At 60.5% G+C, this 27691-nt stretch overlaps 1 protein-coding gene across 2 annotated transcripts in view; it reads right to left on the bottom strand.

Moving 5' to 3' along the window:
• IGFN1 (immunoglobulin like and fibronectin type III domain containing 1) overlaps positions 1 to 26858 on the bottom strand; it is a 32461-nt gene extending 5603 nt beyond the window's left edge. Inside the window, exons 1-21 of one of the 2 annotated variants that reach the window (XM_070602520.1) lie at positions 26718 to 26858; positions 24460 to 24509; positions 23856 to 23978; positions 22477 to 22616; positions 21513 to 21612; positions 20220 to 20264; positions 19915 to 19960; positions 18875 to 19049; positions 17840 to 17953; positions 16330 to 16498; positions 14939 to 15211; positions 14174 to 14223; positions 7588 to 7714; positions 6973 to 7097; positions 6188 to 6329; positions 5535 to 5834; positions 4691 to 4990; positions 3964 to 4137; positions 2848 to 2976; positions 1130 to 1432; positions 149 to 237 (exon numbers count right to left, since the gene is read on the bottom strand). In XM_070602520.1, coding sequence (XP_070458621.1) covers positions 149 to 237; positions 1130 to 1432; positions 2848 to 2976; positions 3964 to 4137; positions 4691 to 4990; positions 5535 to 5834; positions 6188 to 6329; positions 6973 to 7097; positions 7588 to 7714; positions 14174 to 14223; positions 14939 to 15211; positions 16330 to 16498; positions 17840 to 17953; positions 18875 to 19049; positions 19915 to 19960; positions 20220 to 20264; positions 21513 to 21612; positions 22477 to 22616; positions 23856 to 23978; positions 24460 to 24466 — 2931 coding nt within the window. In that variant the 5' untranslated portion in view covers positions 24467 to 24509; positions 26718 to 26858. Of the gene's footprint in view, positions 1 to 148; positions 238 to 1129; positions 1433 to 2847; positions 2977 to 3963; positions 4138 to 4690; positions 4991 to 5534; positions 5835 to 6187; positions 6330 to 6972; positions 7098 to 7587; positions 9841 to 14173; positions 14224 to 14938; positions 15212 to 16329; positions 16499 to 17839; positions 17954 to 18874; positions 19050 to 19914; positions 19961 to 20219; positions 20265 to 21512; positions 21613 to 22476; positions 22617 to 23855; positions 23979 to 24459; positions 24510 to 26717 lie in introns of those variants that run through there. The other variant, XM_070602519.1, reaches the window with a different exon arrangement.
• Between the last annotated feature and the right edge of the window lie 833 nt (positions 26859 to 27691).

The raw sequence follows: 27691 nt of genomic DNA, 5'->3' as shown, positions 1-27691 counted from the left end.
TCCTCACAGCTGGCCTGATTTCCTGCACAAGCCCAGGTCCCAGATCAGGGCCTGAAAAGGACCAGGGGAGACAAGACAGCCACGGGGCTGAGTCTGGCTCCCTGTCTGCTCCGGGCTCCCCTCCCCACGCCCTGCCAGATGCACTCACTTCGAAGGGGACAGGAACACGAATGGTGTCGCCAGCTCTGACTGTCAGCGAGTCCTTCATGCTGGAGTCCAGTCGGAACTTGGGGCACACTGGAACACACAGGATGGCTGTCACCTCCCTCTGCAGTTGGGGCCCAGCCCCGAGGGGAAGGCTGGGCCAGCCGAATGGATGCCGAGATCTAATGGGGGCTGGGGGGGGGCTCCGAAGGAACAGGAGAGGCGGTTGGGAGGCCCAGGAGCTGGTGGGGAGAGGCTGGCACAGAGCAGGACAGGGAAAAATGGACCCAGCTCTTTGCTTTCGCAGGTGAGATGACCCCCATCTGAGACAGGAAGTGCCAGGCCTGAGACCAACTGAGCCAGGGGCAGAGCTGGGACAAGATCCGGGATTCTGGACGCCAGGTGTTGTGTGCTTTTCACTGTACTCATCTCCTTTGTGTCACAGTGACAACTAGGGTCTGCTGGGGTGGCCCAGTGTCGGCTCGGGTCAAAGACGGGTCAGCTGCTTCCGGCAACTAAAGCCCAAGGGGTGGGACGGTCCACCCTCAGGTAACAGGGAGCTGGGCGGCTTCGGCCCTGAGTGTGAACCACACTTGTGAGCAACACCTGTGCCTTCTTAGGCCCAGCCTCGGGGGCAGCCAAGAACCCTGGAGGGAGCCTGGACGTCAGTGTCACCACCTGGGTTACAACCTGCCTCTGCCACATACGGGTGGAGAGACCCAGGGCAAAGTACCTTTGACCTCAGTTTCCTTATCTGTAAATTGGGGATAAAATATTAACCTCGTAGGATTTTTATGAGTCGTAATGAGGAAACGTTTCTGCAGGGCCTGCCTGGCCCAGAGCCTCGCTCGTCCATCACAGGTGCTCAAGAAATGCCACTTTCGTCAAACCTCGGAAGGGGAGCCTGGCCCGCAAAGGGCACAGATGCCGCTCAGAGCCTTCTCCCGGGAAGGGCCTGTCACGGGAGGAGGGGGGTGGCACTCACCAGTGACGGGCACGGCCTGCACCAACGTGTCCAGGGTGGTGGGCTGGCCGGGGCCCCCGTCGTTCACCGCTGTCACCCGCATGAAGTAGCTTTCTCGAGGCCGGAGCCCCTTGGCTGTGTAGGTGGGGCCGGGCACAGTGCCCGTGTGGCACCGGGTCCATTTCAGACTGTCCGAGCCGCGCAGCTCCACCACGTAGCCCTGAGCTTCGTCCCCTTCCTGAGTGTCCGGCCGGGCCCAGCTCAGGGTGATGCTGGTGTTCGACGTGTCTGTGACTTGCAGATCCCTCACGGGCCCAGGAGGTCCTGGCCAGGCAACCATGGGAACGTCAGGAATGGCGTCACCCTCCCTGAGGGTGGCCACTCCGTGCGGCTATTCATTGGTTTTCCTGTGGGAGGCTGGGGGTTTCTTTCACCGAGGGATTTGGAGTGTAGACTTTCCTGGAACCAAGCCCTTACTCCACCCTGCCCCCTGCCTCACTTGGGCACCGCAGATCCCAGCTTGCCTCTTCCAGGAAGCCTTCCCCAACTCATTCCACTCCTTCGCCAACCCACCAACCCCTTCCCCCTAATGCTCCTTCCTTAATTCCTGAAAGCTGGAATTTACTTGATGACTTCTCGGGCTCCGAGATCCACGAGGACTAGAACTCTTTACCTTTTTATTCTGAGCTCTAAGCTCCTAGTAAGACGGCCTTCTGGGCCCGCGGTTCTTATTCTTCTCCTGTGACGTGGGAACGAGCGTCATCACACAGGCCCTGCCCACCCCCGGGGGTTTGGGAACACTGTCTGATGCGTGTCAAAGGGCTTTGTCAATTGGACGGCACTGCGACCTTCAAGAGCCCCCCAGCGTTTCTAAGCACGAAGTGAGTTAATCTGCACACAAATCACCTGGGGGATGTCGTTAAAACTACGGATCCTGATTCAGGTGGTCTGGGGTGAGGGTTGAGAGTCTGCACGGCTAACAAGCCTCCAGCCAGTGCTGCTGGACCGGGGACCACGCTTAGCAACAAGGGTCTGGAAAATGTAGGATTGGGGTGGCGACTACGGGACACTGCTCGTCCTGCTTGTCTCCTCCCAGCGTTGATGAGGGAGGAGGAAGATGGATCAAATACGACAGGTTGGGGCCATTTCCAAGGAGTGAGATGCACGGGTCCCCTTTCCTCTCCCATCCACTGACCACACGCTGCCCTTCCTGGGACCACCACTAAGATGCCACTTGGTCAATTAAACTTAAACTATTTTTGCTGGACTCATTCCAACAGCCTGAATACCTGTGGTGCCCTGCACAATGTTGGCCACATTGCAGGGGATGAGCAAATAGTCGTTGGATAGAGAAGCGATGCTGAGGTTTCCCTGTGGCCCCTCACCCTCCCGGCAGTGATGGGGGGAGTGGTAGGTTACAGCACTGGGACACGGGCAGCTTGGGGACTGATCTGCCCAGAGCCGAGGGGTCAGCGGTGTGATCTTGGCAAGGAGTTGTAATCCCCACCGCCTGGCCCCTGGGGGGCTGCTTGATCTCAGTTCAGGGGCTCGTGCCTTTCCTGTGCCCCTATGATGTGCCTCCCCCCACAGAGGCCATCTGGACTTTATCCTCCAGCCCTCCAGACCATTTCCTTCAGGACGGCCCCTGAACTGTGGCTGCCTGTCCTGTCCCACCGGCTCCAGACCCATCCCCTGCTCACCACCACCACCCCGTCCTCCTGGCTTGGTGCTGTACTTACTCATGGGGTCCCGAGCAAAGACGGCATCCGATGGGGGCCCAGGCTCTCCAGGGCCAGAGGGAGCCACGGCTGTGACCCGGAACTCATACTGACAGCCTTGCCGCACGTCTGCCACGGTCCACTTCCTCTCTGTGAAAAGCCCGCCCCACATTAGTCCCACCCTGATGGGACCAGGTGATGGGGGAGACGGGCGGCTCGGTGGCTCCGAGTTCTGGAGAAGACCAAGCCGGGGCCTGCATCCCTCCCCCCCGTCCAGCCCACCCGGTGTGGCTCCGTTCTCTCCAAGGGGAGGAGAACATTGCTCTGTGAGTCAGGGCCCCGAGTCCCTGCCCTGTGGTTCTGCCACCAACTTGCCGGGTGGTCTTAGGCAGGTACCCGAACCTCTCCGGTTCTGTCTGCCTTACAGCGTTGTTGTCATATTTAAATAAAATGGAACCACGACGTAATGAAGTCGGAAAGATGGCCTCAGCTCAGCTCCCTCCTAGAGACGACGAGACTGGGGCCGGAGCAGCTTGGCCCTCCTGGTAACTGGGTCTCCTGACAACCTGCTCGGCGCTCCCACCTGCTCTTTCCCTACGAGCCCTGCTGTGGGCTCTCCTGTTTTTTCTGACCTCAGAAGGGAGCTCCTCAGGAAGATCTTAGGAGCGGGGGACACTTCTCCCCCTTTTTGTGGATGAGGAAGCAAAGATCTAGTGAGGGGAGTAGCTGCCCGAGGTCAAGGCCAGGAGGAGAGCGGCCAGGGCCAACAGCTCCGCCTCTGGCTTCCATCCCAAGACATCTTCTCTTACAGCAGCTTTCCCAAACTCGGAGGCGCTGTTGACATTTTTCAGCTAATTCTTTGTTGAGGGTGTGGGGGTGGGGAGGGCGCGTGCTGTGCCTTGTAGGATGTTCATCAGCCTCTCTGGCCTTTCACACTAGATGCCACTGTCCACCTTCCCCCGACCCCCACTCGTGACAACTAAGACTGTCTCCAGACATTGCCAAAGGTCCCCAGGGGCAGCACTGCCCCAGGGGAGACCCACGTACTAAATTGGTCTGGCATGACGATGCCACGGGACCCTGCAGCTGGGAAGGGGTCCCGGGAAGGCTCGGAGAATCCCCGTCAGGCCCACTCACCAGGCACCGGGCGGTCGTTTGCTGCTGTCCAGGTGTGGCTCCCCTTCTTGCGCTTCTCCACCAGGTAGCCCAGGATGTGGGCACTGCCGGGGCCCTGAGGCGCCGTCCACGTCAGCGTGATGGCCTTGCTGGAGGCTGACAGGATGGTCGGGGCGGAAGGGGGCCCTGGGAGAGCTGGGGGGCGGAGAAGGTGCAGGTCAGCCAGAGGCCAAGGAAAGGGGCCAGCTCTCGGGCAGATCTCGGGGGAGGAGCGGGGCCTCTGGGGACAGCCACATTGTCCTTCCCTGTGCGAGTGTCCGGGGGCCGAGCCAGCCTGCTCTGGGACACTGTTCTGGCTGTTTGGGGGCAGGAATGACGGGACCAGAGAAGCTTGTGGCCTAGGAGTCTAGAGCCAGCCCTGAGGCCCCTCGGCCCCACGTCCCCTGAGAGATGCTCCAGACAGGGGCATCTGATGGAGGAGGGTCCTGAGGCAGTGGCTCTGCCTGTCCATCCCCGACTCCCGGACAGCCACAGCTGGGAGAAGACCCCATCAACCTTGCTTCCTGATCTGGCAGCCAGATCTCGAACAAAGCAGAGGCAAGGGGTCTCCATAGTATTCTAGAAGGACCTCAAGACCCCCAGGCACTGTCTGGTGTCCCTCAGCCTCCAGGGCAGACCTGCCCGTCCTCTGCGCATGGTGGGGAGCCCGGGAGCGCTCCCCACCCCCAGCCCCAGCCTGTCCTCTCACCCTCAGGAGCCAGCAGCACCTCCGCAGACTCCAGGGCCTCCCCAGCCCCCTCGGAGGTCACAGCCCGCACGCGGAAGGCGTACTTCTTGCCCCGCTCCACGTGGGCGTCGGTGAAGCTGGTGCTGTCCCCGGGGGGCTCGCCCACGTTCAGCCACGTGCTCCTGCCGGCCTGCCGCCTCTCTACCATGTAGTGCTCCACTGCCCGGCCCCCATCGTCCCGCGGGGGCCGCCAGCGGAGGGAGACACCAGCCCCCTGGCAATCCTGCACCTCCAGGGGGCCCTGTGGGGGCTGGGGTTTGTCTGGACCCAGCAAGAGGAGCAGGGAGAGAAGTGGGGGTCAGAGGAGCTGGAGGGGAGCTGTGTGGGACATCCCCCCTCATGGGTGGATAAGCTGGCAGTGGGGTGGGGTGCCCAAGTGGGCATCACCTAGAGGTGCCCCTGGTCTCCCCCACCCCAGCACAGGCACATACATGCGGGGCGGTGACACGGAGGGCAGGACTCCCTGAGTGGCTGGCATGGGCACCTGCTCAGCCCTCCAGTGGCACCACTCAGGGCTGGGGGCCGCCACCCCATCCCATCTACTTCCCGAGGGCCCCGTGCATCAGCTCTCAGCTGACAACATTCCCTCCTCCCAGCACCAGCCCAGCCCTTTATTTATCTAAACTGCTTCTTCCTAACCCGTCTGTGGGGGCGGGGGACAAAGCGCGGTAAGGGTAGGTTCGGATCTTAGCATGCAAATGCGGAACAGAGCCAGGGGACCACCCCGGGGCTGCCCCTGCTGGCAGGGAGGGCCCAGAACCCCGGGAGCCCCAGGCTTTGGTGGGGAGTAGGCTGGGGCTGGCACCTAAGACTTGCAGGGTGAGCTCGGCCTGCGCAGAGCCCCCGTCACTCCTCAGCGTCACGCTGTACTGGCCACGGTCCTTCCTGCTGGCGCTGGAGAGGCACAGCCGCGTGAAGTCGTCCCCCAGGGTCACCTGGGGCCCCCCGCTGCTGCGGCCCAGCACCTCGGCACCGTCCTTCCTCCAGGCAGCCTGCACGGGGAGGCGGCTCTGGAAGGGCACCTTCATTGTCACCGGCTTCCCAGCCTTGACCACCAGTGGCTCTCGCAGTTTCTCTGTCACATCGGGAGGGATGACGGGGGCGTCTAGAGACAGAACAGGGCAAGGGGCTCAAAGAAGGGCAGGCTCTGGGCACGGGGGGTGGGGAAGTGGGAGCCGGAGAGGGAGGTTTGGGTAAGAATAGAGCACCCCTCCCCACCTCCAGAGGACTAACGGGGTGAAGGGGCTTTCCCTGCAGCTGGAAGGACGAGGGGGAGACCTCACAGAGAGGTCCCAACACGGAACGGGGAGGGTGTGGGCTGGCCTTTTGAAAGCATCTTCTCAAACTCAGGATGAGATTAGACTGGCTGCAGACCAGCCGCACATCCGGGTGTTGGCAAGGGGAGCATATGCCCCAGTGCAGGGAGTCTGCTGAGCCGGAAGCAGGGCTGGGCCTCACCGTGGACGGTCAGTGTGGCCTCGCTCTGCTGGCTGCCGGCGACAAAGGTGTACCTCCCGGCCTGGGTGCCCTGCACGTGGGCAATGAGGAGCCTGTGCACCAGGCCATCCTGCTCAAAGACGACTCCATCCTGGGCACCAAGCTGGAAGAAGGGCCACAGAGGAGCCGGTTACCTCCTCCCGGCGCCGCTCCTCTGGGCCCTTTACTAACGGCAGGCACGTGCCAGAGCTGTCCATGCTCAGTATCCCATTTAGCTGTTCCAACAACCCCACAAAGTGGGGGCTGTTATTAACCCCGCTTTATACATGAGGAGACCAGAGGCCATCTCAGTGGTCAGTGGCAGACCTGGGATCTGAGCCCTGCTTAGCCATGCTCTGAAGCCCTGGGGTGTCCTTCCTCCTGGGATGACAGCCAGGATGGAGGACAGAGGGGCCCTTCAGAGAGACCAGAGATCCTGTCTGGTTGGGCCGACAAGACGCATTTGTACGAGGCCTTGAAGGATGGGGAGAGAGGCATGGGGAGATTCTGGATGGCAGGTGGGAAGGCAAGGGGTGTGTCGAGGGAGGAGCAGGCAGGACACACATCCATTTTATAACCCAGTTTATTCTAAACATACCCAGCTGCTGGCTGTTTAGACTTCTCTCATGGCAGATGAGTAAAATGAAGAAGGAAAAATCTTCATTGCCAAGAAAGAAAAGTCTTCCTTGCAAAGCCCCTTCCCTCTGCACCGCCATCCTCCCGTCCCTCCCCGCACCTGCATCAGCACAGAGCTGGGGTGGCAGTACCTTGACTCCATCCTTCAACCAGGTCCCGGGACCCAGGTCGTGGGTGAGGGTGCAGGACAGCACGGCGTCCTCGCCCCACTGCACTTCCGTGTCGACCAGGCCCTGGGAGAAGTGGCCCGCGGGGCCTGGGGAGACACAGGGGGCGTCTGGGGGCTGGTTGCCCAGGGATTCTCCCAAGGCCCAGACTCCCAGGCCGTGGCTGCACTGTGCCCTGGAGGGCACCAAGTCCTGCCAACTGGGCTCAGCCGGTGCCAGCAAAGCCGGGCCCCTAGTTTTTCCCGAAGGGCCTAGGCTCGTGCAGGAGATGCGGGTGTGAGGTGCATGGAGGGGCCCTGAGTCACACAGACACGGAGTCTGTGTAACACAGAGAGGGTCAGTCCAACAGCTCTGGTGCACTGGACAGAGGGTGTCAATATGCACACCCAGGACACCTCGCTGAGCCCCAGGCAGCCTGGATCCCCCCCAAGGAGGGGGAAGAGGTTGCTTCCTGGGTTGGGAAGAGATCCCTGAAAATGGGGACACTGGAGGGACAAACTCCTGGGGCTGGGGGCAGAATGGGGACCGACCCAGGAATCCCAGCATCGGATGGGACTCAGCCTGCTGAGAAATACTTACCTCGGGCCTCCTCGGAGAAACGGCCAGCATCAGGCCCATCAGGCCTGTATCTGGATCTGGGACTCTGGGTGGCATCTCGCCCCTGGCCGTCGGCGTCCCGCCTGGCCTCTCTGCCGCCTCTCCTGCTGCCGGGATGGCTCAGGGGGTCCTGCTGCTGGTCCTGGTGCAGAGCCTCTCCCAGGCCCCCTCTGCTCGTCTCTCCAGGCAGCCGCCCCAGGCCTCTGGCCTCATCCGCTCCTCCTCTCTTTGCAGCTCCAGCCTCGGCCCCCAATTGTGTTTGAGCCCTGTTCCTGGGTGCACCCAGCCTACCGTCTAACCTGCTAGACTCTGCTGCTCCCCATCCCTGAGACTCCTTTAGGGCCCCTGGACCTCGGGCTTTGTCATTCTCAGCCTCCAGAGACCCCTCACCCCCTAGGGACCCCCTTCCTCCCCTCAGCCCTTTGCCTGGCTGAGCTCCAAGGTCCTGCACGCCCCCTGATCTGTCCCCAGAGTCTTTTATGCCAAACGGACCATCTAGCCCATTCCAGGCTCCCTGAGGTCCTGTGTCCCCAGGTTTTTGGGTGAGGCCCTTCTCCCCATCACTGTAAGTCTCTTTATCCAGGACAGCCGAGACCCCTGGGCCACTGGATCTGCCCCTTCCAGGACCTGAACCTTTGCTATCTGGGAACCTTGAGCCTCGCCACCCCCTAGCTTCTTCTTGGCCTGGAGCCCTGTCCCAGCCCCTGGAGCCCTCTGGTCCTTCATGGGTCCCATGGAAAGCCGCATCTTTCTCCTGCAGTGCACTGGGAGCCCTGGAGCCTGGGAGCTGCTTCCCAGCACCAGTGCTGTCTTGGCCAAACCGCTGGTCTTCCTGGCCTGGGGCCCAAGCACGGCTCTCCCCTCCCCCATCAGCAGCCCCTGGCCTTGATTTGCCCCTTTCCCCGGGCATCCCTCTGCCGTCCAGCACCTGGCCCGCACCTGCTGAGCTCCCTGAGCCTTCTCCCATTCTCCTGCCCCCCAGCAGTGCATCCCCAGCTCCCTGAGGGGCCAGTGCCCCTGGACCAGCCTCTCTACCCCTGTCTTCTGTCCCTGGGCCTGCTTTCCAGGAGTCCTGTTCACGCCCAGAGTCCAGAGCAGCTGTCCCTGCCCAGGCCTCACCCTCCACTGCCCCTCGACCACCAAGACACCCAGAAGTCCCCATACCCCCTGCTTGGTCTGCGGACCTGCCCTTCCTACTGGTAGCCTCTCTGTCCCCAGGAGAACCTGGGGTCCCAGAGGCCCCAAGACCACCCTTGGATCCCTGCCCATCTGGAAGGATCTGTGGCCCTCTGGGCATCCCCAGCACCCCAGGGCCCCTGTGTCCTGTGCCGTCTGCGGTGCCCAGTATTCCAGTCTGCCCAGAACCCACCCCAGGCCCTGTCCCGTCTACATGCCCAACTCCCCTGCCCCTCTCTGCACCATCTTTTTCGCTTGTGCCACCGTCAGACCCCTCTGATGCTGCCCAGGATGCAGACCTGCGCCCTTGGGCCTCTTGGCCTCTGGGTCCACCCTCATATCCCCCTCCAGCCAGTGAGCCTGTTACTCCGAAACCTCCTGAGCCATCTCTGTAGCCCATCTCACCTTCTGACCCTATTTCCCCAGGTCCTCCTGAGCCTCCCCTATAACCTGCCTCACCCCCTGACCCCATTCTCCCAGGACCCCCTAAACCATCCCCATACCCTGCCTCACCCCCCGACCCCATTCTCCCAGGACCCCCTAAACCATCCTTATAACCTGCCTCACCCCCCGACCCCATTCTCCCAGGACCCCCTAAACCATCCCCATAACCTGCCTCACCCCCTGACCCCATTCTCCCAGGACCCCCTAAACCATCCTTATAACCTGCCTCACCCCCTGACCCCATTCTCCCAGGACCCCCTAAACCATCCCCATACCCTGCCTCACCCCCCGACCCCATTCTCCCAGGACCCCCTAAACCATCCTTATAACCTGCCTCACCCCCCGACCCCATTCTCCCAGGACCCCCTAAACCATCCCCATACCCTGCCTCACCCCCTGACCCCATTCTCCCAGGACCCCCTAAACCATCCTTATAACCTGCCTCACCCCCTGACCCCATTCTCCCAGGACCCCCTAAACCATCCTTATAACCTGCCTCACCCCCTAACCCCATTCTCCCAGGACCCCCTAAACCATCCTTATAACCTGCCTCACCCCCTGACCCCATTCTCCCAGGACCCCCTAAACCATCCTTATAACCTGCCTCACCCCCTGACCCCATTCTCCCGGGACCCCCTAAACCATCCTTATAACCTGCCTCACCCCCCGACCCCAATCTCCCAGGACCCCCTAAACCATCTTTATAACCTGCCTCACCCCCTGACCCCATTCTTCCAGGACCCCCTAAACCATCCTTATAACCAGCCTCACCCCCTGACCCCATTCTCCCAGGACCCCCTAAACCATCCCCATACCCTGCCTCACCCCCTGACCCCATTCTTCCAGGACCCCCTAAACCATCTTTATAACCTGCCTCACCCCCCGACCCCATTCTCCCAGGACCCCCTAAACCATCCTTATAACCTGCCTCACCCCCCGACCCCAATCTCCCAGGATCCCCTAAACCATCCTTATAATCTGTCTCACCCTCTGACCCCATTCTCCCAGGACCCCCTAAACCATCCTTATAACCTGTCTCACCCCCCGACCCCATTCTCCCAGGACCCCCTAAACCATCCCCGTAACCTGCCTCACCCCCTAACCCCATTCTCCCAGGACCCCCTAAACCATCCTTATAACCTGCCTCACCCCCTACCCCCATTCTCCCAGGACCCCCTAAACCATCCTTATAACCTGTCTCACCCCCCGACCCCATTCTCCCAGGACCCCCTAAACCATCCCCGTAACCTGCCTCACCCCCTAACCCCATTCTCCCAGGACCCCCTAAACCATCCTTATAACCTGCCTCACCCCCTACCCCCATTCTCCCAGGACCCCCTAAACCATCCTTATAACCTGTCTCACCCCCCGACCCCATTCTCCCAGGACCCCCTAAACCATCCCCATACCCTGCCTCACCCCCTAACCCCATTCTCCCAGGACCCCCTAAACCATCCTTATAACCTGCCTCACCCCCTGACCCCATTCTCCCAGGACCCCCTAAACCATCCTTATAACCTGCCTCACCCCCTAACCCCATTCTCCCAGGACCCCCTAAACCATCCTTATAACCTGCCTCACCCCCCGACCCCGTTCTCCCAGGACCCCCTAAACCATCCTTATAACCTGCCTCACCCCCTAACCCCATTCTCCCAGGACCCCCTAAACCATCCTTATAACCTGCCTCACCCCCTAACCCTATTCTCCCAGGACCCCCTAAACCATCCTTATAACCTGCCTCACCCCCCGACCCCATTCTCCCAGGACCCCCTAAACCATCCTTATAACCTGCCTCACCCCCTGACCCCATTCTCCCAGGACCCCCTAAACCATCCTTATAACCTGCCTCACCCCCTAACCCCATTCTCCCAGGACCCCCTAAACCATCCTTATAACCTGCTTCACCCCCCGACCCCATTCTCCCAGGACCCCCTAAACCATCCCTACAACCTGCCTCACCCCCTGACCCCATTCTCCCAGGACCCCCTAAACCATCCCCATAACCTGCCTCACCCCCTGACCCCATTCTCCCAGGACCCCCTGAACCATCTCTATAACCTGCCTCACCCCCTACCCCCATTCTCCCAGGACCCCCTAAACCATCCTTATAACCTGCCTCACCCCCTAACCCCATTCTCCCAGGACCCCCTAAACCATCCTTATAACCTGCCTCACCCCCTAACCCCATTCTCCCAGGACCCCCTAAACCATCCCCGTAACCTGCCTCACCCCCTACCCCCATTCTCCCAGGACCCCCTAAACCATCCCCATAACCTGCCTGCCCCCCTAAACCCACTCCCTCAGGACCCCCGAAATCTTTCCTATAGTCTGCCTTGTCTACTGACCCTCTTTCCCCAGAACCCCCAATACCATCCCTATAACCCGGTCCAGCCCCTGACCCTGTTCCTCCGAGGCCCCCTGCACCGTCTCTAAAGCCTGCCTCACCCCCTTGCCCCATCCCCCCAGGCCCAAGCTCCCTTGAGCCTCCCCCATAAGCTGTTCTGCCTCCAGCTAGCTGAGACCCTCGAATTCCTGATCCATCCCCATAACCCAGCGCGTTGCCAGACCCGTAAGCCCCCCGGCTCGTGGAGCCGGCCCCAGCGTGAGGAGCTAGTGCCTCGGGGCGCCTGGTATCATCCCAGTCAGCAGCTCCAGCTCCAGAGGCCCCAGCACCACGGCCCCTGGGCCCATCCCCATCACTCACTTTGCCCCCTGCCCTCAGAGACCTTGGCTCTGTGGCTCCTGGACCCCCAGAGCCATCCTCATGGCCTCCTTCTCCAAAGGACCCCAGAGCCCCTGAGGCTTTGAAGCCCCCGTAATCTCCAGTCTGACCCCAAGGCCTTATTCTTCCAGAGTCCCCTGGTTCAGCTCCCACTTGTCCCTCCCCAACAGCCTCCACTGTTGCAGAGGCCCCGAGGCCACCTCTACCCACAGACCCCGCTTTCCCAGGGCTCCCGAGGCCACCATCAGAACGATGCCTTCCCCCAGGGCCAGCATCTCCCTGGCCTCCAGGCACATCCCTGGCCTCTGGATGCATCCCAGCTTCATCCATGGGCCCTCCATCAGGGCCACTGGAGCCACTCTTGAGACCAGCAAGTCTCCCCGATCCCCTTCTTGCAGGACCATAACCATCTTTGTCTCCAGACCACGTTCCCCCGGGCACCCCTGAGCCCTGTCTGTAACCACCTCCTACCTCAGACTCAGTTTCCCCAGGTGCCCCAGAGGAGACTCTATAACCAGCACCCTGACCAGATCCCATTTCTCCTGGCCCCCCTGAGCCATCCCTATAACCAGCCCCCTTTTCTGAACCTACTCCCCTGGAATACTCTAAGCCATCGCCATACCTGGAGTCCATCCCCCCTGGACCCCCTAAGCCATCCTTGTAGCCCATCTCACCCCTGGATCCTTTTCCTCCAGAGCCCCATGAACCATTCCAGAAATCTGGGTCAGATCCTACTGCCCCTGGGCCTCTTAATCCATCTGTGTCTCCCAGTGTCCCCCCTGACCCCTGAGCACCCAGGCCTGGAGACCCAATTAGCCTGTGGCTTCTGGCATCTACCCCCTGACCAGACCCCATCAGCCCAGTCACTTGGGCACCACCCACACCCCCTTTCTCTCCACCAGACCCCCACACTCCCGGCCCATGGTGGGCCCCAGTTTTGCTGAGGCTGGACTGTGTGTCATCCCAAGGACCTGCGCTCTCAGCCTCTATTCTGCCGGCGCCCCCTGCTCCGCTCTGACCTGCTGTCCAGCCCTGGGAATACTGGAGGCTTCTGGACCCATCGCCTGCCTCGCCCAAGGCCCCTGCGGTCCCCTGGCCCTCCCTTCCCCTGAGCCCCTGCTCATCCCCTTCCCAGCCCCTGGGACCTCCTGAGCCTCCAAGGCTGGTTCTGTAGCCCTTGCCCCCTCCCATGGACGCCCCTGGGCCTCCATCCTCTGCCCCCAGCAGGGAGCCCTCACCTTTGGCCTCAGGACCCCCGCGCCCCAGGGGGAATTTCCTGCCAGAAAAGTCCTTGCCTGCAGATGTCTGTCCTGGAGACTCCTCTGACCCCCAGAAGCCCCTTGCTTCCCCGTGGTCAGCATCACTACCTGCCCAAGAGCCCCTGGACTCATGGCCCCTGCCTGCCTTGGAGCTAGAACCTCTTTCTCCAGGGGACCCCAGGGCACCAGGACCTCCGGCCCCACTGCTGTCTCCAGCTCCCCCCAGGCCTGCCCCACTACCCCACACTGCCCTAGCTGCTCCTCTCCCCCTTGCTCTGCTCGGATCATCCCCTCCTTCCATCTCAGCCAGGCTCTCCCCCTGCAAAATCTCCATCTCTTCCTCTTCTGACCGAGACCCCGCAGGACCAGACTGAGACCCCCGCAGGGCCCTCTTTCCTATGCCAGGTCCGCCCTGAGCACCCCAGAGGAGCTGCTGGCCGTGCCCGTCTAGTTCGCTCCCATTTTCCTCTCTGTGTTCCTTTCCTTCCCATCTTCCCCCCGCTCCTCCAGCCCAAGGGCGGCCGGACCCAGCCTCCCAGCCCCCTGCGAGCCTGCTGCCTCCATCACCGTCTCTGCCGCGACCCTGTTGTTGACCTTCCCTGAGGTCCAGTCCTGATTCTAGGCCCTCTTGCTGTCCCTGGGCCCTCCCGGGAAGGCCCCTGTCCCAGCCCCCCTCTCTGCGGAGCTGACCGTCCCCAGGAAGGGCGACGCTGCCTCCCTCTGCTTCCAGGAAGCCCTTTCTTGCCTGCCCAGGGCCCCAGACTGAGTCAGCTGCCCCCTTGTCGCCCACCAAGGAGGAGTCATGCCCATCAAGGCCACCTCTGTCTGGGCCGGCTGAGAGCTGGAGCCCGGAAGCCAGCCCCGCCCCATCAAGGGAGCTCCCTATGCGGCCCTGCTCCCTGGCTGTCCCTCCCTTGCCACTGAGGCTCCAGGAATCTTCTGCTTCTGAGGTCTGGGCTGCTCGTGCCTGCAGCTGGTGGTCAGCACTTGTGGTCAGAAGGTCTTTATCCTTCCCAGCTTTGGTGAGCGGACGGCGGCCCCACAGAGAGACAAGAGGAAAGGCCGTTTGAATCAGGCCGAGGTGCCCGTCTGTGCCTCAGTTTCCCCAGTAAAGAAGCAAGACAACCATCTCAAAGAAGCCAGGAAGTGCCAGCACATTGATGGACAAGTCCCATGACCACCTCCCCCAGCCCCGTACCCACAGCTCAGCCAGCCCTGCTCTGCGGTTTGCGAGGACTTTCGGAGGAAAGATAAAAGCCACACGTCATTTGCTTATCCAACTGCCAGACCCGTCGTGCGGTTTTTACAAGGTCCGTTTGCCCCACCGGCTGCCTTACAAATGTCCAGTTTACACTTTCCTGGGGTCTCCTTGAACCCAAATCCCTCGGTCGTAGGGTGGCACTAAGGGTGTTCTTTGGCCTGACCCAGGGGCTTCTCGTCCACGCTGAGCCCAGGCCACTGTCCGCAGCCCTGTCCAGGATCCTAGGGCCATCTTGGATTTGTGGCCCCGAGCAGGTGTAACTGAGGAGGGCTGGGCCGGCTGGGAGCCTGCCTCGCGGGGTCGAGGATAGAGCAAAGGAGGCTTCCTCCTTCTCTGAGAGGGAAGGAGTCATCGAAAGCAAATGACTGACCAGAAGAGGGCCCTGCCACTGGCCTTCCTCACTGCCCCGAGGCCCCGAGGCCTGGCCGTGGGAGAGGCTGGGAAGATGGAGGGGTGGACCAGACCGCTCACCTTCAACCACCAGCCAGGCGCTGGAGGCGTGGAACCCGGTGCTCAGCGAGTAGAGGCCCATGTCTGAGAAACGGGCCCCTCTCACCACCAGCTGGTGGGTCAGCCCGTCAGGGGACACAGACACTTCATATTTGTTGCCGCGCCGGAGCGGCCGGTGCTGGAAATTCCAGGCGGCGTCGGGGCAGGGGCCAGAGAGGACGCACTCGAAGACGGCATCGCCGCGCTCCTTGCAGCGGGCCTCGGTCAGCGGGACCACCACGTGCGGGGGGATGGCTGTCAGGAAAGGAGGAACAGGGCGTCAGCTCGGCAGCATGATCCAGCGGGACCTGATGCCGCGGGGCTGGGAGTTCAGAAACGCTGATTCAGGCCTGCTTGGCCGCAAATTCCTGTGTCTCCTTGGACGGCCAGCTCCTTGTCCAGGGATCAGTCCCCTCACGTCAAATGAGGCGTTATAATTTGGTTATGAACAGAAAGACTGCCTTCAGCTCTGGAATTCTATAATTCCCAACCCAAGGTCATATCTGGGGGTGGGGGGTGCGTGAAGGAGACCCGCACGCTGAGCGCCGACGCTTCTCGTGCAGCCTCTTATTAATCTCACGCCCACCTTGAGGTCTCACGGCTCCTTTTGACAGGTTAGGAAACCAAGCCCGCCAAAGTTCAAGGACTGGCCCATCTCACCCAGCTAAGAGGTGGCCCAGGCAGGACTCACACCCGGGTCCGGTGGACCCCAAACGCCCCGGTCCTTTCTCCACGCCACGTCATTTCCAGGCTGCGCAAAGCCCCCTCCAGGCGGGCCAGGCCTGCCGGACCGCTCATCCCTCCCGTTCCCTCAGCCTCGGCTCAGCCGTGTGCTTTATGCTGTATTTGCCCAAGGCTTCCTCCCCAGCCTCTCCGCCTTCCAGGAGCTCCAGGGTGACGTGTGCATGGCTCTTCAGGACGGGAGGGAGTTTGATGAGGGAGGAAGTGACAGTTCCCAGGGGAGAGCGCACGGGAGGCAGAGCAGAAAGAGGCCTCTGTGGGCACCAGCTGTCTGCCCAGGCGGGGCTTCTTGCTAAGGGATGTGGGAGATGAGGACGAGCCTCAGACGGGGCAGAATCTGCAGGCTGAGAACTTAGACCCTGATCTGACTTCGCTGTGGAAGGTCTGTGAGCGGGGCACGCTGTGTGCATTCTACATCCGCGGCTGAAACCCAGCCCGGCTCAGCACCAAGAGGCCACAGGCCTGACACGGAGACTTCCGGAAAGAGACTGTCATCCCTGAACCCTCGGGACACGCGTTCCTGCCCCCAGCTGTCTTCTCGAGGGGGGACCTGTCACGTTCCTCTGTCCCCCTACCCATGGCACTGACCCGGTTGCCCCACCCCCCAAACTTCTGCAAGGACCACCACCCACCGCTGGCGTCCAGTTCCGTGGAGAAGATCTCTGTGTCCTCCACCTTGACCTGGTAGATGCCCGCATCCTCGGGCTGAAGGTCCTTGATCTGGAAATGGTAGTGCTTCCCCAGATGCCGCAGACAGTGCTTGGTCTGGTTGTCGAAGCCGTAGGGGATCATCTCGCCATCCTGAGGCCGGCAGAGGGAGAGCGAGGTTTGGGGCCTTGGCAGGTCCCCAGCACCTCCTGCCCCCAGTCCCACTCTGGCTACAACCAGCTGTTTCCTCCCACTGGCCCAGGTGCCAGAAAACCTATCAATGGAACAGCACGGAGTCGGGGGGTGCTGGGGGTGGAGAGTGGGTCCTGGAGCCTGGAGAACAGGCGGTGTGAGGTGGAGGAGAATAAATGCTCTGGGATGGGCCCTGACGGCCCCCGGGGAGTGATCATCTGCTAGGGTCACGCGAGAGCCCCTGAGATGGCGAGACCGCGGCTCGGACCAAGGAGACGCCTGCCCAGGCAGCTGTGCCAGGTGAGCAGGGGGCAGGGAGTCCATGCCAAGGCCCTGGGGCGCAGGACGTTCATTCACGGAGGGAGGAAGAGAGCGCTCTCAGTGTCCTTAAAGCTCCTCTGAACCCAGGGATCAAGGCGCACGGACACTGCAGCTCAGTCTGGGTGGATCGGCCACTTGTGCATATTAGCAACAGCAAACACCTGCCCGCTGGGTGCCAGGCAGTGTCTGCGTGCTCGGGACACAGCCGTGAATAAGACTAAGATTCCTGCCCCCGGGGAGCTGAAGTTCCATCTGGGAGACAGACAAGTAATAAACATCTTAAGTAAATAATGTCGCGTGTGGGAGAAAGAGACGGAACTAAGGAAAAGAGAAAGGGGGCGCTCAGGAGTACAGGATGGGTCTGGGGATCCAGCAGTTGCCCAGGGCGGGCGTGGGGCTCCCTGCAGGAGAAGGGCTTAGCCGCGAGGATATCAGGAAGAGCACGGCCGGCAGAGGGACAGGCCGGGGGCAGGCACAGAGGAGTGGGGGAGAGGGAGACATCGTGCATGACCTCACTTATCGTCTCGGCACGCCGGAGACAGGCTCTCCAGTCCTCACTTCACAAATGAGGAAACTGAGGCACAGGGGAGGCAAGCAGCCTCCCTCAGTCGGTAGCACGTTGGTGTCAGAACACAGGACTGGTGCTAGGCCTTGCTGCCCCCCGCCCCCGCCCCAGGCCCCACCTGGTTGATGGCGGGGCCCATGCCTGGAGACAGAGCCCAGGTGGAAGGGATGTGCTTGCTCAGAATCCCCCTTTTTTCCCCCCAGGCCCTGTCCGGAGAGCCCCGCTGCTCAGTGAGAGGTTAGAGGTCTCCGTGGAATGTCTACACCCGGCTTTGACCTGACTCCCACCAGGAGCTCCACAAGACGCATGGCTCACCCCCATGTTCTCTGGTTCTTCCCACAGGGGGACCCATGGACCCGTGGTCTCTCCCCAGACCTGCACCATCCCGTGTCCGTTCAGGGCCCAGCCAGCCTCACCTTGTACAGGTAGATCTTGCTCCCCAAATCCTTGAGATCCAGCTCCAGGTGAAACGAGGCCACCCCATCCTTGCTGACCTTGATGTGCCTCAGGTTGGCGAGGATGTTGACGTACTGGGGAAGACAGCCCACCAGGGAGCTCGCTGAGCTCTGTCCTCGGGGCACTCCCGCCCCTCAGACCGCAGCCCCGATATCGCGGGTGAGCACGGTTTGCCCGTGTTCAGGTGGGACCCTTCAGCTCCGTGAAGTGGGAAGTTCCCCAGGGTGAGCCATCGGGTCAGGAAGGGGAGCAGGAACGGACCCCAGGCATCCAGGTGCCCCGAGAACATGGTGGGTGTCTCTGCTCATCGCTATTCCATCCAACAAAAATCAAAAAAACTGAGCAACTACTGTGTGCAAAGCCCTCTGCTGGGTCTCGTGTTAGAACAGCTGAGGAGGCTCAGAGGAGAGGAAGCCGAGACCCTAGAGGGGAGGTTTGATGAACCACCCTCAAGGGGATAAAATACTATTTTCAGGATAATGAAAACTAGCTGTTTTGCATTTCCAGAAGAAGAATTTGACTTATCCTATAGTTAGGGTAGACACAGCGAAGAACTTCCCATACGGTTTCTAAGATGCTGGAATGAGAGCACTCAGGGGAACCGAGAAATTCCCTTCTCTGGAAGCCTTTAGAAATAAGGCAGGTGCCCACCGTCTGGTGATGACAACAGACAAGGACGATGGCGGTGACAGCTGACATGAAGCCCTTGCTGTGCGTCGGGCACCAGGCTAAGCACATTCTCTCTTTCATGCTCTCAATAACCCTACGAGGTACGGATGACCAGAACACCCGTTTTACAAAGAAGGAAACCAAGACCCAGAGGCCCCAACTCTCCCAAAGCCCCAGATTTGGGCAGCATCAGAACCAGGTTCAAGCCAGGATGCCGGCTCGGAAGGCTGGGTCCTCAGCCGGGCACCCCGCCGGGGGTGGGACGAGGGGGCCCCCCCGGCCACGCTCGGTTTCCCAGCTCCAGGGGTGCGGCCGGGCGAGGGCACCTGTGAAATCTTGTGCTCTCGCTCCTTCTGCATCTGCCTCAGCTTGTGCAGCATCCCCCTGAAGTCCACGATGCCATACTTCATGCAGATCCGCTCGTAGTCTTTCCGGTCGGCCGTCATCAGCAGCTGCCACACTTGTTCCATGTCCACCTTTTTCTCGGGGGCGGGAGGAGCCCTGGGGAGCAGGGTGGGCAGGTCAGAGGCCGGCGTGGGGGTGGCTAGGAGCTGGTCATCTGGCCCCGATGCCCCGAGGGGGTCCTGGGGAGCTACCCTCTCTGTGCTGGAGGAAAGGAACCCAGAGACTGGGATCTGGGACTGACTCCTGTTAGGACTGGAAGGACCCAGAGATGGGCAGGGGCAGCCCTGGCCCCACAGCTCCAGCTTCGTGGGAGAAACTCTGCTCCTAACAGCTTGTATGGTGGATGTCTGAGACATCTTGCTCAGAAAGAAAGGAAGAGGAAAGAAAGGAAAGGTGGGAGATTGTTCTGTCGCTTTATAAAAAATTTTTATAAGTCCCTGTTCTAGCGGAATGTCCAAATTTTTTTCTCTCTTTTTTTGGTGAGGAAGAGTGGCCCTGAGCTAACATCTGTTGCCAATCTTCCTCTTTTTGCTTGAGGAAGATGGGAGATTGTCTCTGAGCTAACATTTGTGCCAGTCTTCCTCTATTTTGTACGTGAGATGCCGCCACAGCATGGCTTGAGGAGCAGTGTGTAGGTCCGCACCCAGGATCTGAACCGGGAACCCAGGGCCGCGGAAGCGAAGCACGTGAACTTAACCACGACACCACCCGGCCAGCCCTGGAGCACCCGATTTCACAAACGAGTAAATGAGAATCCAGAAAGGAGAGACCCTTAACTCCAGGATGTACAGCTTAAAAGTGGCAGAGCTGGATGGGGAATTCCTGGTCCGGATTGCCTCCCCTCCTCCCTCGGGCCGCCTGCGGCCCAGCTTCCCCGCGTGTGTCGAGGGTGCAGGAGAAAAGCGGCAGGGGACGGGCACCACAGGAGCTCCAAAACCCGCCGCGGACAGGCTGGACCCACCTCTTCTTGAGTAACTTCCGGAATTCTGCCAGCTCCTTCCTAAGGTCTAGAAAAGAAGCAGGAATAAGGCCCCGTCCCGGGTGGGGTTCCCAGGGGCCAAGGCGGGCTTTTCCGTAGAAAGGGGGGCAGTGGGGAGGGGATCAAGGGGGACCTGTGGACCGTGGCTGACGGCCGAGCTTTTGAAAGGGGCTTTCCTGTGGGCTGACAATGACCCCTCAGGTGTCCCTGGGGGCTTGGCCAAGTGGGGAGCATGGAGCAGCACATCCCCCAAAGACCCCAAGATTTCTGACAACCCTTCCACCTACCCTCCTGGGGCTCCTTCACCCTCTTCCGACTCTTCCGGAAGCCAACTGGACCGTCAAGAGGAGAGTTCACGTGGATGGTCAGGGAGAGAAGCAAGAAGACACGCTGATGGCCTTCCTGTGACCAACAGGGCACCAGGGCCCTGACCTCCCCTCTGAGGCCTGGCAACGGCCCAGCAAGAGGGATAAGCAGGGCGGAGGGTCTGTCCATCATCAGCGTGGATGCCCCAGGGCCTTAGCACGGCCAAAATGGAATCACCCTGGTTATCATCACACACAGGGGAGGCCCACACCCACATTTCCAGGGGCCAAGGAGGCATGATCACGCAGAGTGACCACAGGTGACCACAACGAACTGAAGCTGTTTGGCTGATCCTGCGGCCATTCTGAATCCTGTTCTGCATCACCTACGTCCTCTAAAGATGCTGGGAAGCTAAATACTTGCCTTCCCAACTTCCCTTGCAACTAAGAGCGGCCACGAGACAGAGATTTGCCCCTGAGATGTGAGCCGAAGTCTCTGCGGAGTTTCTGAGAACTCTTTCGCCAGGGCCCCTCCCGCCCCCGTGCCGGCCCTGAGTGTGGGCTCAGTCTGGATCTGCGGCAGCCACTTTACCACCATGAGGTGATGAGCCAGGCTCAGAGCACGAGACAGAAACAGCCTGGCTCCCCGGTGACAGCCCTGAGCTGGGAGCCTGGACTCGTCTCTGAACTTCTTCTCACGGGAAGTAACGGGGTGTCCTTATTTCTTGGGCTGCTGGAGTGGGGTTCCCTCTTACTCGGAGGCAGAAGTGGGACCAACTGAGAGATTGGGTCTGCTTTCTTGAGAGACAACTGCCTTCCAATTTATACACGTTGACAACTTCAAAGTTTTTGAAACACCGTGCAAACCAAAAAAATCCCACGTCTGAGAAAGGGTTTGGCGTTTAGAGTACCCATTTTCCCCCTCTGGTGTAGACCTGCACAAAGCATTCTTTGCACAGTGGGGAAACTGAGGCCCAGAGGACTTCGTGAAGCCCGCTGAATGAGCTGGCAGAAGATCCAGGATTAGAAGCCAACTTCCAGGTCCTGGGCTCCTTCCACGGGGCTGAGACACCGTCACTCAGAGGCTGCGTGGGACGTGTGCCGAGCGCGCGCCTGTGCAGCCACACGCAGTGCTGGTGTGTGAGTGGACGAGGCCGCAGCCTCCTGGGTCCCCTCTCCCTCCCCCACGGGTGTGAGGCCCCTGAGTCCTCTCCGGGCCCTCCGAGCCCCCGAGCACCGCCGAGACAGGCCAGGGGACGGGTCCAGGGTGCCCACCTTCGATGACGGTGAGCCTGGCGGAGCACATGGCCTCCCCGTACATGTTGATCGCGGTGCAGCGGTACTGGTCCGTGTCCTCACCCGTCAGCTTGTTGATCTGCAGAGGTCAAGGGCAGGGGACGGGGCTAGCCAACATCCTCCCCACCATTACTAGACATGGCTGCGTGTCACAGAGATGAGTAAGACGCCGTCCTTGTCCTCATCAGGAAAGCATATCCCAAAACAAAATCCTGGATCAGGCCAGAGGGTGGAAATGCCTGCCCTGCCATCAGAGACAACCTGGGGTGGTGGACAGAGCTCGCTTTCTTGAGTCAGACGGATCTGGGACTAAATACCATCTCTGTCATGTATTACAGGCTGTGCAACCTTGGGCAAGTTACCTAACCTCTCTGAACCTTATTTCTTTACTTGTAAAATCAGGGTAATGATACCTCAAACGGCAGTGAACGGTGGGATCGAAGTGTATAATCTATATCACGTGGTTAGCCCAGGGCCCAGCACGCAGTAGGGGTTCCACGATTGGGAGCTGTCGAGATGACTAATGCTGACCAGCATTGGTTGAGTGAGGCTCACCATGGGCCAGACAATTTACATAACCTTTAATGCCCATAAAAACCCTACAACATAGGTACTATTGTGACCCCTTTTACAGATGAGGACATAGAGATACAGAGAAGTAAGTAGCCATCCGAGGCCGAGGCTGTGGGCCTGGGGTTGCAACTAAGCCGTCAGACTCCAGGCCTGCGTTCTGAAGCTCTCGTCTACACGGCCTCCCAGGTTATCAGCAGATGCACCCGGAAGTCTGTCCGCTCCACACCCAGCTTGGCGACTGTCGGAGCCACAGGGTGGAGCTGAGCGGACTCAGTTCCAGCTGGGGGCATCTCCCTCTGCTCTGGGGAGGGGAGGAGACCCCCGGGGGGGCCGGGAAGAGAGGGGCGGACGGCGGCCTGCCCCTGCCTACCTGCAGCGTGTGCTCCCTGCCGCCAGGGCCGGAGGAGATCTCGTACTTGCTGGAGTTGCTGAGGCTACCTTTGCTGCACTGCCAGCGCACCAGGGGTCTGGGCTCCCCGGAGACCACCGCCCGGAAGATGGCATTTCTCCCTGTGGCGGGAGAAGGCCCGTGGGAGATTGACAAGTTGAGGGTGGCGGGGAGAGGGTATTTACGGAGACCTGAGTTTGAGTTGTCTTTGCTGTTCTAGGTGTTGCAACTGCCTACTCCAAGAAAGAGGCCAGACCTTGGTCCCCTTGACTCAAGGACTCCGCCGATGCCCGGGGGACAGCAGCAGTTTCCAGGACCCCAGGAGACCCCCCTTGCCTGGCTTTCATCCGGCAGAGCCCAGGCTCCTTGAGAAAAGATACAGCTGGACCGTCCTCGGTGGAGGGGGCGGCGAGCATGCTCGGGGTTGGAGGAGGTGTTCTGTTGCAGGTGGGTGGGGTGAGGAGTCTGAAAGACTCCCCAAGACTGGGGAGGGGATGAATCTTTTGTGGGTTCCACGTCTGCTCTCTAGGGGGGCATGACAACCTTGGAAAGGCATGGGTGTCTGATGCCCCGGGGGGCTGATCCTGAGACATAGGGCTCCAGCCTCGGAAAGGCCCTGAGTTCTGTGTTTGGTGTGGGAGCCTGGGCACTCCTCGGCTAGAGGACCCCTCGGGATTCCCCAGGAACATCCCAATAGAGGTGTATGGAGGGAAGACCCCAGGGCGCTCCCCAGTGTTGAGACAAAACTCTCAGGACCTCGTGGAGTCGGGGTTTAGGGTCAGATTTAGAAAACTAGCGGGCCAATACTTTTCTCGCACCAGAGTGCTGTAAACTGAAGGTCACAGCAGGGACGTGTTTCGAGGGAAGAACACCAATTCACACCCCTTCTCCACAAGCCTTTGTTCCCCCTGCTTTCCCGGGCACTTTTCCTGCGTGGCCTCCGAGAAGCCTCCAGGGCCCAGTCTGTGAGCGTGGGGTGCAGCTTCTGGAGGCAAGGGCCGGCAGGAGCCCAGATTCACTCCGTTTCGCTCCCTCTCCGCTGCAGCCGCTTGGAGGCCGGGAGAGGGCAGGGGCTCCAGGAAACCCCACAGCCTCTCCCTGCTCCCAGGTTAGCATTTCCAGTCCTTGTTCCCCAGATATTTCTTGCATCAGCAAATCACAGCATATCTTCATCCCCTTACCCATTCTGGTCCTCAGGGCCCTGCCTTTCTGGGGATCCAGGCAGACAGGCACCCCCAAATATAGGGATGATGGGCTCAGGGACTGCGAGGCAGGCCAGGAAGGATAGGAACCCTTTGCATGATGGGAGTAGGGGCGGGGGTCTCGCCCCCCCTCTCGGCGGCTCTCCTCCCAGGTCTCACCCTCCTGCAGCGCCAAGGTGACGGGCTTCTGGTCGAAGCTGGGCAGTCTGCATCCTTGAGGGACCTCCTCCACCAGCTGCCGGATGCTCACTCCAGGGATGGAGGACCTCTGGAAGGGCTTCCCTGGAGAGGGTGGGAGAAAGGGAGGTGGGCCCTGCTCCCGCTCCCCTGAGCGTGCGGCCCTTCAACACAACGGAGCATTGACCCGCTCGCCCAAGGAGCAAGAGCCCCCTTGGCTCTCCCACCATTGGGCAGGATTGTCTCTCATAGCTCTGACTGGCAGCAGCGCTTTCGAATGCTCTAGTGGGACCTGGCGGTGGTCCGCCAGCTGTGCGAATGGAGCCGCTGGGGAGTAGGCAGTGGGTGTCCTGGGGGGACTCGAGGCCGAAGCTGGAGAAGGGAGGGTGGTTAAGGGCTCCTCGTCAGAAGCAGGGCCCATGTCAGGGGCTCTGCACCTTTGGTTCCAGAGAGCAAAACCCCAAGCTGAAACTTAAAAAAGCAAAGAAACAGATGGGCCACAAAGATCCCTGAGCCCTCCCCGTCCCTCTCTCCACCCTGGGGAGGGTCGCCCACCCTGGGGAGCCGAGGGCAGCTCTTCTCTCACCTGCCATGGTGCTGGCTCCTCTCTAGCTACTGGGGGTGGCGACTGATGTCCTGGGAATAGAAGACAGAACTGCTTATGGGAGGTGCGGGCTGGTCCGCCCATCACTCCACCCACCAGTGACGCAGCCAACAGCTGGGGCGGGAGCCGGGTCGGGTAGCTGCCCCCGAGAGCTTGTCTCACCCCAGCTAATGACACGGATTGTTTCCTGCAACCCCCGCGCAGCAAAGCCAATTTCCCAGAGTCAGGAAGTGGAAGGATGTTGCCCAATTGGACCTTTCCCGGGTAAAGAAAACCATGGAGCTCAGCCTCTAAACTGGGTTGGTGGCCTGGCCTCCTTGTAGGACCCCAGACCCGAGGACCGCTCAGAGGGGGAGGTACGGCCTCCCCAAACCTCAGGAGATCAAACTCCCGGCATTCACGTTCCTTCCAGATACTTAACAGCCTGGTCCCCTTGACTTTGGAAGGTCAATTTTCTAGGGCTGTTCTCTGGGACTCCTGGCTCCTCCTCCGACTCCGAGACTTCCTAGCAGGGCCCAGAGCCCTCCACCTCCCACGCTCAACCAGTCTGGAATCCTTCTGCTTATGGGGTCTGCGGGGCAGAATCCCTGACTTGGCTGCTCGTAAGCTCTTCTCGACCTTGGCCAAGGGGATCCCCATAAATCCATCTGCCCCACTCTGAAGCCAGTGAATTATAGCGTCAGGTGAACAAGAGTGCTTGCCAGCCTCTCCCAACCACCACCACCACCACCTCCCCCGACTTCCTCTTAATTGCATCCATCCATTTTGGCCAATGGGGAGTGCTACCCGGGAGAGGGAGGGGCTTGACTCTGGGCTGGGGGGAGCGCCTTGATGGGAGCCATGAGTTGGAGGGAGGAGAGGATGACTTGGAAGAACTCTCCAGCAGTCCCACCTCCTGTGCGGTTGGCCCATGGCCAAGGGGTTCCATTTTGGAGCCTCAATTTGCTGCCCTAAGAGCTGTGCAATGAATATAGGATCACACATGACAGCGCACATTCCTGCCTCCAACTCGCTCTTCCATTGCACAACCGCCCACCCACTGGCACTTCTGGCCCCAAAGCGTCCCCTCCACGGCCCGGCCTCTGCCCCCCAGCGCGCTGGAATGCCGTGTGGTGCCAACCGCGTTCTGGAGCGGTCACGGGGCCACAGCCGCCGTGCAGCAGGGAGTCACGAGGGAGGGCAAGGAGAGAGAGCAGCGCCAGTGGAGGAGAACCCAGCCGGCTGCCCCCCCGGGGCAGAGATGCAGGGGCCTGCGTCCCACCCACTCCCCGCCTGGCACCTGTCCACAGCCTCCACCCGGGAGGAGCTCAACACAGATGTCTTAGTCATCATCTTCGTCTTCATCCCCACCAGCCATCGGCTCTTTGTGCCACAGGAAAACATACAATGCTAACACCACCCTTCTCCCTCCAGACTCCTGCCTGCAGGTCCCAGGTGGGGAGGGAGAAAGGAGCAGAACCCCTATGGGGACTTTGGGGTCCGAGGCTAAGCCATCTCGCCCTCTGACCTCCATTCTCTCCAGGATTAAGCCAGATTTCGTGCAACGTCAATGACGAATGAGATCTGTTTGGTCGGAGACGAGCAGTGTCGGTTGGAGGGGATGCGGAGGAAATGAATTCTCTCCTCCATGGTTCATCCTCACTTTTGAGAAGAGTCCTAATCCTTCTCAGGACCACACAGCAGCTGGTGTCCTCACTTCAGCCTGTCCCCACGAGGATGTCAGCCCTGGACCCCGGGGTGGGGCCTCCTGGTCTCTCTCCAGGACCCTCAGCCCTCCACCCTCTGTCTCCACCTGCTGTTTTGTCGTGCGGCCCCATGTTCCTGCTGCCTCCCACTTCTCAGAGGGTAGGGGTCGAGGCAGGAAGAGACGAAGGGGGTTTCTCTCAACTGCTTTGACCACGTCATTGTCAGGATGTAACAGGTCCCAGCCCTGACGTCCTTATTCTGCACAGCCAGTCAGATCTGTAACCTGCTCATCGCTTCACAATCTAAACCAAGCAGCATCTGGAAAGTCAGAACCGGGACGGAACCACCCAGACAGGGGTCACTGAAATTCTCTCCTCCAAACATACTGGAGTTGCATAGAGGAGATGCACATGCACCCCAGGGGATGTTCCCGGGGTTAACTGGTGCCCACTGCCTGCCCCTTCTTGAGTAGAAATGGTAGACAGCATGCCGGGATCTCCCTTTCTGCTCTACGCCCTCCCTGGGTGGGCAGCCAGGTGTGCGTGCCCTCTTACCTGGGCGTGCAGCTGGCCTCCAGCCGCCTGTCCGCCCCCTCCTCCCTGTTTCCAGCTGCCGCGCTGCCAGAGGCTCTGAATGGACTGCTGGTGGACAGGCAGTGCTGGGAGCAGATGTAGGTCACGCAGACTCCTCGGCTCCCTCCGCCCCTCCCACTCACCCCACCCCCATCCTCCTCCTTCCCCCGGGCTTGGCAGGGCAGGCCCCCCAGGGTTAATGCTCTGGCCTCCGAGGAGGTCAGAGATGGAAGGGTCCTGTGACATCAGCTTATCCAACTTCTTGTCTTGCAGAGCTTTGAGCTCTTAACCAGGTTGGCTTGGTTCAGTCTGCCCCATGTTGCCTCGTTTTTATGACCCTGTTTCACAGGGGCGTTTCCATTGCCCAAAGCCTTCGTTTTTCCAGCTAAGCTGATCCCTTGGGACCCTGACACCCTGAGTCACAAAGACATAAAGTCACCACCCTCTTGTGAATCACAACCCAAAGTGGCACCAAACAGCAACCAACCTGGGGAGCTAGTCACAGACCCAGACAGGAGGGAGGGTGTGATCCCAGATGCTCTGTCATGGGGTACACCCCACCGAGAGCAGGGGGAGCAAGGGGAGACCCAGGGAGTCCCACAGCCAGGAGGCCTTCTGGGAGAAGGTGCGTTTTCTCGAGACAGAAGGGGTGACCCGGCCAGCTGGGATGGGGGCTGACGGTGGCAGGGCAGGTGGACGGGTTTCTGAGGATGTGTGGATGGAAGGTGGGAGTGGGGGTAGGGCGGCGATAACAGATTTTCCTAAGAAGAGTGGAGGCAGGCGAGGCCCAGAAGGAGAGAATGTGAGAAGGCCACCTGCTCTTTCTTGAAGGGCAGGGAACCTGTTAGTGGCCACCAATAGGCAAGGATTGATCAAGGATTTGGGCAAAGGAGAAATGAGGCTAATGTTTTCCAGGGAGAGAGCACTGGTTATCAGCATGTTGCCAACCCCACAGG

This window comes from Equus przewalskii, chromosome 31, assembly GCF_037783145.1.
Source record: "Equus przewalskii isolate Varuska chromosome 31, EquPr2, whole genome shotgun sequence".
Taxonomy (NCBI): Eukaryota; Metazoa; Chordata; class Mammalia; order Perissodactyla; family Equidae; genus Equus; species Equus przewalskii.
This window is presented reverse-complemented; position numbering and strand designations above follow the sequence as displayed.